The 8,793-nt window shown below is 54.2% G+C and overlaps 1 protein-coding gene across 1 annotated transcript in view; it reads right to left on the bottom strand.

Moving 5' to 3' along the window:
• PTPRN2 (protein tyrosine phosphatase, receptor type N2) overlaps positions 1 to 8,457 on the bottom strand; it is a gene marked incomplete at its 5' end in the record, with an annotated part of 19,206 nt that extends 10,749 nt beyond the window's left edge. Inside the window, 3 exons of the mRNA XM_006103203.3 lie at positions 945 to 998; positions 7,153 to 7,319; positions 8,338 to 8,457. Of these exons, the coding sequence (XP_006103265.1) occupies positions 945 to 998; positions 7,153 to 7,319; positions 8,338 to 8,457 (341 nt within the window). The remainder of the gene's footprint in view (positions 1 to 944; positions 999 to 7,152; positions 7,320 to 8,337) is intronic.
• Between the last annotated feature and the right edge of the window lie 336 nt (positions 8,458 to 8,793).

Genomic DNA, 8,793 nt, shown 5'->3' with positions numbered 1-8,793 from the left:
ACACACATAGACCCTCACAGACACACATACACACACACAGACACTCATTTGACACACATAGACCCTCACAGACACACATACACACACACAGACACTCACAGACACACACAGACACTCACAGACACATATAGACACTCACAGACACACATACACACACACACAGACACTCACAGACACACAGACACACACAGATACTCACAGACACACACACTCATAGACACACACAGACTCAGATACACACAGACACACAGATACACACAGACACACACAGACATACATATGCAAGACACACACACACACACACACAGACACAGGCATGCACAGAAATAGACACATGCATCACGCATCATTCACACACACACACGTGCACACACAGGTCTTGACAGGCATGGTGTTTGATGCTGAGACGCGTCTCCTGGCAGAAAGGCGCCTCCAAGGCCATTGCAGGAAGTGGTGTGGCTCCCACCGAGGCAGGTGGCTGCATCCTCCCAGCTCTCACCAGTGGGCATGGCCTGCAGAAGGGCCCGAGCCTAGAATTTCCACCTAAAGGCCGGGCTCACGCCGGGAGCCGCAGTGGACACTCCTGTGCCATCACAGGTTCTGTCCTGCTCACAACCGCCCTGTGCTCCTCACGTTGGCACCAGGTTCCAGCTCGGCCAAGACAGTGTGACAGATCGGAAACGCCGATCCCAGCTGCCATGTGGTGGCTCCACGGGGGTTAAGAAAACCCGGTGGCGACAGACTAGTGCCCGGCTCAGTGGCTCGCCACGTGCGCGCACACGGTATTGGGCCCCACGGCACGGCTGCACGGAGCTGAGGGCGGCGCGTCTCTCTCTGGTCTCGTGACCTGCACCAGGTGGACGTGACTGTGGAGCCACCAGAAAGCTCGACCCTGGTTGGGAAGTAGCAGATGCTGGGTAACCCACGCGAAAGGTTGTACTTGCCTGCAGTGAACAATTATTGGACAAGAGCGGCCTTTGTAGCACTTGTTTACTTTTCTGAAATAAAAAGAGACAGGAATCACAGTTACGCACTGCGACGTCTCCGCCGCGTTAGCCAAACCACCACTAAACCAAAGCAAACACACCGCAGCTGGGCGCCCGTCTGCGGCAGCTTGAAGAAATCGAAATCACACACACATTTTCAAAGGTTTCTTTTTCTTTTCAATATTCAGTGATAAACAGCTTTAGAAACCGTCAAACAGTTCTTGCACGTTCCCTTGTTCCTTTCCCCTTTACACGCATGAACTCAAGGCCTCAGGTCGAGGGGCAGCAGCGCCGCCACCGGGGCCCTTTCTCTCGTTCCTACAGTTAATCGCACCTTTTTAAAAACTGTGATGGGTGCCCAGACTCCTCCCTGAATGTGTGAGTTCTGTAATATCTGCTCAAAATCCCTTACAATCTAGACATCGTGTCGGAACGGAACACTATTATTCTGTCTCCGACAGCGCCTTACAGGGACCCTTTGGAAATGTGGCTCTGAAAGGGTGTCTAATGATGGAGAAACCGCAACTGCATTCAAGACAAGCCTTCCCTGTAGAGAGCCCCTGGGACGGCACATGGGCATTTCTTTAATAAACTGTCAGCTGAATCCAGGGCGGTAGGCATCTTGGATACGCATCTTGCCAAAAAGGCAGAAGTGTTCTCAGCTTGACCTTCATTTCTGCCCAGGTGCGTGGGAGTGGGTTTTATTATGTAAATCCAGCCAAGCACCCGGAATGAATAGGACTCGGGCCCATCTAAGAATGCACATAATCTCCTTTGTCTTGACCTTTGGTGAAACTTCCTGGTATTTGGGGTATAAAATAAACACGCTGGGTGCTGGGTCCCTGTCTCTCCATCAGAAGAGGGCAGCGGTCCCACCCGGCCCCAGCTTTTCCCTTCCATCTCTGTGTCTGTCTCTTTCTTTCATTTTCTCAATCTCCAGCCGCCCCTACTCAGGAACCGGACCGCTCTCTAGCCGCGCTGGACGTGGAAAAGAGAGAACCCTCCATGCTTCCCATTTCAATAAATTTGGGGATGTTTGGAAACAACTTCATTGTGCAGATTTTAGGTCAGAATTTATGAAAATCAACAAGAAGCATAGATTGAGATTTTATAACTACATCAAGACAGAGGCTCATCTGAAATTCACTGTGCAAACTCCAAAATTGTTTAAGCCAGTGAGACAAGCCAGCCTGTTTAGAAAGGGCATGAAACTGCTCAGTGGATGGCTCTGAATGAAGAAAAAGAGGAAAGAGGCGGGTCTGGGTCCTGGAAGGAACGGTGAGGGTGTGTCTGGAACTTGTACCGCAGGGGACGTGAGGCAAAGGTGGAAAAGAATAACCGGCCAGTCTTGTTCCTCGTCCTGAAACGGGAACGTGTCACGCTTCTTTGCTTGCTGGCTCAGGGAGAAACAGTGGCTCAGTTGAGTGGGCGTCGTCCCTGCACCGGAAGATTGCCAGCTCGATTCCCGGTCAGGGCACATGCCTGGGTTGTGGGTTTGATCCCAACTAGGGGACGTAGGGGATGTACAGGAGGCAGCCAATCGATGGTTCTCTTTCACAACACATTGATCTCTCTCTCTCCCCCTCTCTTTTCCTCTCTCTCTAAAAATCAATAAAAGTTTTAATCAACTGGCTGCTCTGGTACAAACCCAACAAGCTGAGAGGACAGGATCGGGGGACGGCGGGTGACCGGTTCATGACAAAACCTTGGTTAACCTTGTGCAGCCTGAGCATCGTGCTGTGTTTTCCTGCCTCCTTTAGGGAGTGAACAGACGGGGTACTTCTCAGGGAGGCTGACAGCCCTGAACGCACAAGATGCGCCCTGCACAGGCCATGCACCCACCCGCTCTGGGCAGTTTGGGACTTGCCTGCTGCCTCTGAACACGCTGTTTAAAGCTGCAGGCCCTCCAAAGGTGGCCTAACAATGAGGAGCCTCAGGAACGCAGGTCAACAAGCTGCCCAGTGTCCCCAGGGCCACATCTCCATTTCTGCCGGAACCTTCTTGCTCTGGGTGTACATTGCAACGTTACCCGGGAGTGGTGGGGAAGTCAAGGTGAATGCATTAAAACCCGCAGCGCACGGGAGCCAGATGCCTTAGGGCAGTGATGGCGAACCTATGACACGCGAACTCATTTTTTTGGTTGATTTTTCTTTGTTAAATGACATTTAAATATATAAAATAAATATCAAAAATATAAGTTTTTTTTCTATGGTTGCAAATATCAAAAAATTTCTATATGTGACATGGCACCAGAGTTAAGTTAGGGTTTTTCAAAATGCTGACACGCCGAGCTCAAAAGGTTCGCCATCACTGCCTTAGGGTCTTGGCCCTTTGAGAGTAAAGCAGGTGGAAAGGAGATCCACTCACTTCTCCTGAACCTCCCATTTTTTACTCGAGATGCAAAGGCAACGTGAGCATCACCGCTAGTAAACCGATGCCAGACCTTGTACCCCAAGGGTGAGTACGTGTGTTTGTGCAGGTGTGTGTCCGTATACAAGCACGTTTGTCCATCCATGTGTGTGCATGTTTGCAAATGGGCACAAACACGTCTGTGCGACACACATGATTGTGCACACACATGTCTGTGCTTGCACACACATGTGTATGCATGCGCACACACACATGTGCAGGCAGATGCACATGCACGCACACATGTATCCATTCATGTGTGCATGTTTGTCCACCATGCTCATGTGCATTTGTGCATGTGCGTGTTGGTACATGTGTTGTATTTGTACATGTATGTGCATGCACTGTGCCTGTGTGCGTGTGCAGAATCAAGCAAGCTCAGTGGTTGGGCACAATTAGGTGGCACTATTTCTACAGGTCTTTAATGTTCAAACAGAAGGTTTTACTGGACATTTCTCTGTCTCTGGCTGTTTCCCTTTCCCTTCTCAGCTGCTGGCTCAGCTGTACACCCTCCTTCGCTCCATAGCCCAGGCCCATTTGTAAGGACTACACTCAACATTTCCACGGTCACACACTAGTCAGTCACAGGCTTTGGTCATTTTTTTCTGATGGGCCCAAGCACAAAACATGGACACTGAAAAAAGAAATAAATATAACCAGATGTCCTTCCTTAAACTGGGGGTTCAGAAAACGTGGGTGTGGGGTGTCGCTGCACAGCGCCCCTTTACGGCTGGTCAGCACATTGGCAAAACGTAGCCAGAAAACCTCCCTGGCTCCCGGGGCTCAACGTGCTCTCCCGTCTTCGCTTTGTGATACACTTGAGGTGTTTCCGCCAACGCGTGCTGGCTGCCCGCTCAGCAGCACCTGGAAGGTCTCGTTGTAATTGTAACATCCCTCCAGCCGCCCGTGCTAAGCCTATCGACAAAGGGCCAGGAGACGCCAGTGCAAGTACAAGGTGCTGCTACGCTGTGGAATTTTATTGACAAAGAATCAGGTGCTTGGTTTATTATGAAGTAAAACACCACAACAGAAGAGCAACACCATCGCGCAGTCAACAGAAACGTTCATCTGGTCGACCCAAGACAAGGCAGAGTATCTGCCAAGACGAGCCACGTGAGGCCGCCTCCTTTTACGCCATCAGAACCAAGTGTCAGTGAGCGAGGCCGCACATGGAGACACAGGAGGGCTTCTCGGAGGAAGGGTTAGTGATACAAACCAACCCTCAGTCCCTGAGCGGCAAGGAACAGCAAGCAAGGTCAGAGGTCGTTAGAGGCTCAGAAAGGGTCCCCGCACTGCCCTGCAGTAGAGTCACAGTTTCCAATGATCACTTTTGTGACTATGCAACTGGGCTCATATTACTAGCTGCAACGCCACAAAAATGACACCGGCCACCGCTAATGAGCTGGCAAAGTAAGGGTTTGTCCAGTTTACAGCGAGCAGCGTGAGGGAGCGCACGTGCCGGAGAGAAGGGAGAGGCGTCAGAGCCAAGCCCTCGCCTGTGAAGCCACTGACCTCTGAGCCGAGCAGCTTCCCTCTAAGGTGCAAATATGCCCCTCTGGGCTCCAAAGGTGCTCAGTGACACCTCGCGGTACCTGCCTGGCGCCCTGGCGTGAGCTGCCTGCTATTCCCGGGAAGGGAACACCTTGCTGTGTGGGGGTGGCCAGAGTCTCCAGCCGCCTTCCGGAGCCTGGGCTGTGGGTGCTGTTTACTAATCTGCACAGAGAATCACACAGCCTCCATTGGGTGTGGGCCAACGCCCGAGGGTGCGCTTGGTCACACCGATCTTCTGGTGCCTACGGATGGCGACCTCAGCGGGCCTGTGGTGCAGACAACGAGGCCAGCCCGGGCAGCTTTCCATTCTCACGAGGCTTCAAAACCGTGTGTGGGCGTGTGCTCCCTTCCACGTGACCAACTCCTGCTCAAGCCTGAGCACCCAGCACCAGAGAGAGGGAATTTGGAGAGTCCAATCTTTCAGTCTTCCTTCCTGACAGAAAGTGCAGACGGTGGGCTGTGTGGTTAATTCCATATGTAGACACGGACACCGAAATAGGCCCATATGCACATATGAACACACAGGACGGACACACAGGTGATGAGAGTGGGCTCCCCTCTCTGCAGCCACACCCACCCGCCAGGACTGTCCACTGTCTGAGGACCCGGTAAGGTTTGGGATAGCCTGTCTTTAGACATAAGCCCCTGTTAAGAAGATGTCTGTGATGGCGGGGGAGGAAGGCTGCATGGCCACCGTGTCAGTGTTTGGGGCTCGCAGTGTCCCGCCCCCGCAGGAGGGGACGGGGCAGCGGACGCTGGGTGCACCTGTGGCCATGCTTACGAGGAAACGCACATCTCGCCTCCAGCTCTCACATGCCACAGGGTCCAAAGAGCTAGTCACAGGAAGACATTTATTTTTCCAAAGTGGACTAAAAGGCAAGAGAAATAGTAACACCAGAACCTAAGAATCTGTTAACACACGAATCAAGGACTCTGGGTGTAGCCTGAGGCTGGGAAGCCATCCGGGACTGTGTGATGCCGGCCACACCCTCTTCCTGGTCAGTTATCTGACTTCCTTAGGAGGCAGGAGGCCAGCGGATGAGCACCTGAGGTTCTGCAAACCTGTGGACTTAGTGACCGATGGTGCTCAACCTCATCTTCCCTGTTGTTGTTGTTCATTTACCACCGCTACAGAGCCAATGCTCACCTATTCTTGTCATCACATTTGATGCACAAGGAACCTTTGTCTTAAATTTTGCTTTTTTTTTGCATCGTCAACATCTTCCTGCCAGAGGGATGGAACCTCACATTCCTCCCAGCGGTTCAATTAGTGCACATTCAAGCAAGACAGCCCACTGGGTGACTAGAGCATGAACAAAAGCCTGGATGTTTTAAAACTGTCAGTTTCAAAATTGCACTGAAAACACACAGTCACGTGCTGACGGTACCCCGGCGTCCCGCCAAGGCGACCCATTTTAGAAGCCGGGCCCACGCTTGCTTGCGAAGCCGTCAGATCCAACCAGACAAGTGTCCACACTAAGAGGCGGGCTTTATGCCCGAGAGCCTGAGGTGGAGACTCCAGGGCCTCCATCGCGTGGAGGAGGAGCATGCGGCAGGGCTGACGAGACCACAGTGTCTGCGACGGCCGGGCACCAGGCACCGGAGGGTCGCTTTGCAAATTATATAACTGTCTGACCACAATGCTGCACACACGAAACTAACAAAAACAACGCTGAATGTCAGCTGTAATTAAGAAACCACCGCCCGGCCGGCGTGGCTCAGTGGTTCAGCATCAACCTATGAATTAGGAGGTCACGGTTCAATTCCTGGTCAGGGCACGTGCCCGGGTTGTGGGCTCAATCCCCAGTGGGGGCGTGCAGGAGGCAGCCCATCAATGATTCTCTCTCATCACTGATGTTTCCATCTCTCTCCCTCTCCCTCCCCCTCCCTCCCTCTCTGAAATCAATAAAAAGATTAAATAAACAAAATTCTAAAAAAACCCCTAAAAAACAGAAAAACCATTTTCCCCTACAATTCTAAGATACCAAGTCCCCCCTCACGATTTCACACCTGAGATAAGAAAGCCTCTTGTAATTAATAGACTTAACATAATCCTTCCTCTGCGGTCTCTCCTACATAAAATGCACTTATAATCTGTGCGTATCAAACGGAGGGCCCGCCTCACAGCGGGCGGCGTGCGGCCCCGGCAGCCTGCCCTCGGCCTCGGGCGCAGGAGCGCGTTACCCCGCGGGGCCCCGGGCCCTACCTGCGGAAGTCCAGGAGGGACCGCGTGGAGGACGGCACGCCCTGGTCATACCAGCTCAGGAAGTGGAACTGGGTCACCGTGCGTGTCTCGTTGGTCTGCAGGTTCTTCAGGTAGAAGCTCCGCACCAGGAAGTCGTCGCACCAGATGTGCTCAGAGACCAGGTTCACCTGTGGGACAGCGGGGGGCGGGGGGGGGGGGCAGGTGTCGGCGACACAGAGACCGCGCGGCCCACAGACCGGGGCCCTCTGTCTCAATTTCATCCCGGTTGGTACAAAAAGTAACTGTGGCTGTTGGTTTTTGATGTCATAGAGGGCGTAATGCTCAAACAACTGGAAAAATGTGTTACAATCCACAACCATTCCAGGGTTTGTCTTTTGTATTTCTAAGTCATACAAGCCTTCTAGAAAAAATCACCATTTGAACAGAAAGGCCAGTGGTCCACGGGAGCTCGCCTGTGGCAGGTGGCATCCCCGGGCCTGAAGGAGCCGAGGCCCCGGCCCTGGGGCCTGCTGGGGCTGACGCCCTCGGTGACCAGGAGCCACGAGGGAGAGCCAGGGTTCATCTCTCTGCTTCCGACATGGCTCCCCCGGGACCGAGCACTCTGAGTTCAATGCAAGGCAGAGCCAAGGGAGGGCCTGACTTAGCTGCCCAAGTTTACGGCTCCGTCCCGGTCCCGGACGTGGGCTGGAAATCCAGGAAGAGAAGTGCGCTCGCCGGCATGTCCCCCTCGAATATAAAGGCCGACAGGGCGGTGGGGACCCTGGTGCGGGGGGGTCAGGAAGCAATGAGAGCCATGGCAGGTCTGTCTAGAAGCGGATCCTACAGCCTCGCCCAGCCCGGCTGCACACAGCACCCGTGAGGCCACTTCCTCGTCCTCGCTGTCTGCATTTTAGAACTTCAACCGTGAGAGCCATGTCATTCACGCCAGGTCCCAGTCCCAGTCCCAGTCCCAGCCCCAGTCCCAGTCCCAGTCCCAGCCCCAGCCCCAGCCCCAGCCCCAGCCCCAGTCCCAGTCCCAGCCCCAGTCCCAGTCCCAGTCTGAGTCCCAGGGTCCGAGTCCCAGGGCGCAGCCTGTTGGAGGCCTGAGTGTCACTGACCACGGGGCCCAGGGGACACCTGGCCCAGGGGCTGGCCCCTGTGGGGACCTGGCTGCAGGTGCGGCTTCAGGGGGACGGTGGCCAGTACCTCGTAGATGTGGTAGAGGTTGGAGCCCTCGTCGGGCCAGTAGTGGTAGCACTGCCGGACGCCGTTCTCCGCCAGCGGGGTCAGCATGACGACGACCACGCAGCCGCTCTCCCACACCATCTGCAGAGGGAAGGCCAGGTTACGCGCTCCCAGGACCTGAGCCGTGTCATCGACACATGCTCTGTGCTCGCGGCTCTGAGCCCGCGTTCAGGTTCTGCACGTTCCATGAGCTAGTGAAAGAACCGGCGAATCTGTGCCTGTAAAGCCCCCTCAGTTCTCGGGGGGCCGTTCGATGCCCAGTTTTGCTCTTTGAAGGAAACTTCCCACCAAGAGACACAGACCCCGCGGGGCCTTCCCTGCTGAGCGGAGGGAACGGCGCGCCCTCCCACAGCAGCTCGGTGGGGGGCACGCCCGTTCTTCAGGGTGGCCCCGATTCCGTGTGACGCGAGAAGCCAC

The sequence above is a fragment of the Myotis lucifugus genome, unplaced genomic scaffold (assembly GCF_000147115.1).
Source record: "Myotis lucifugus unplaced genomic scaffold, Myoluc2.0 scaffold_471, whole genome shotgun sequence".
Classification (NCBI taxonomy): domain Eukaryota; kingdom Metazoa; phylum Chordata; class Mammalia; order Chiroptera; family Vespertilionidae; genus Myotis; species Myotis lucifugus.
This window is presented reverse-complemented; position numbering and strand designations above follow the sequence as displayed.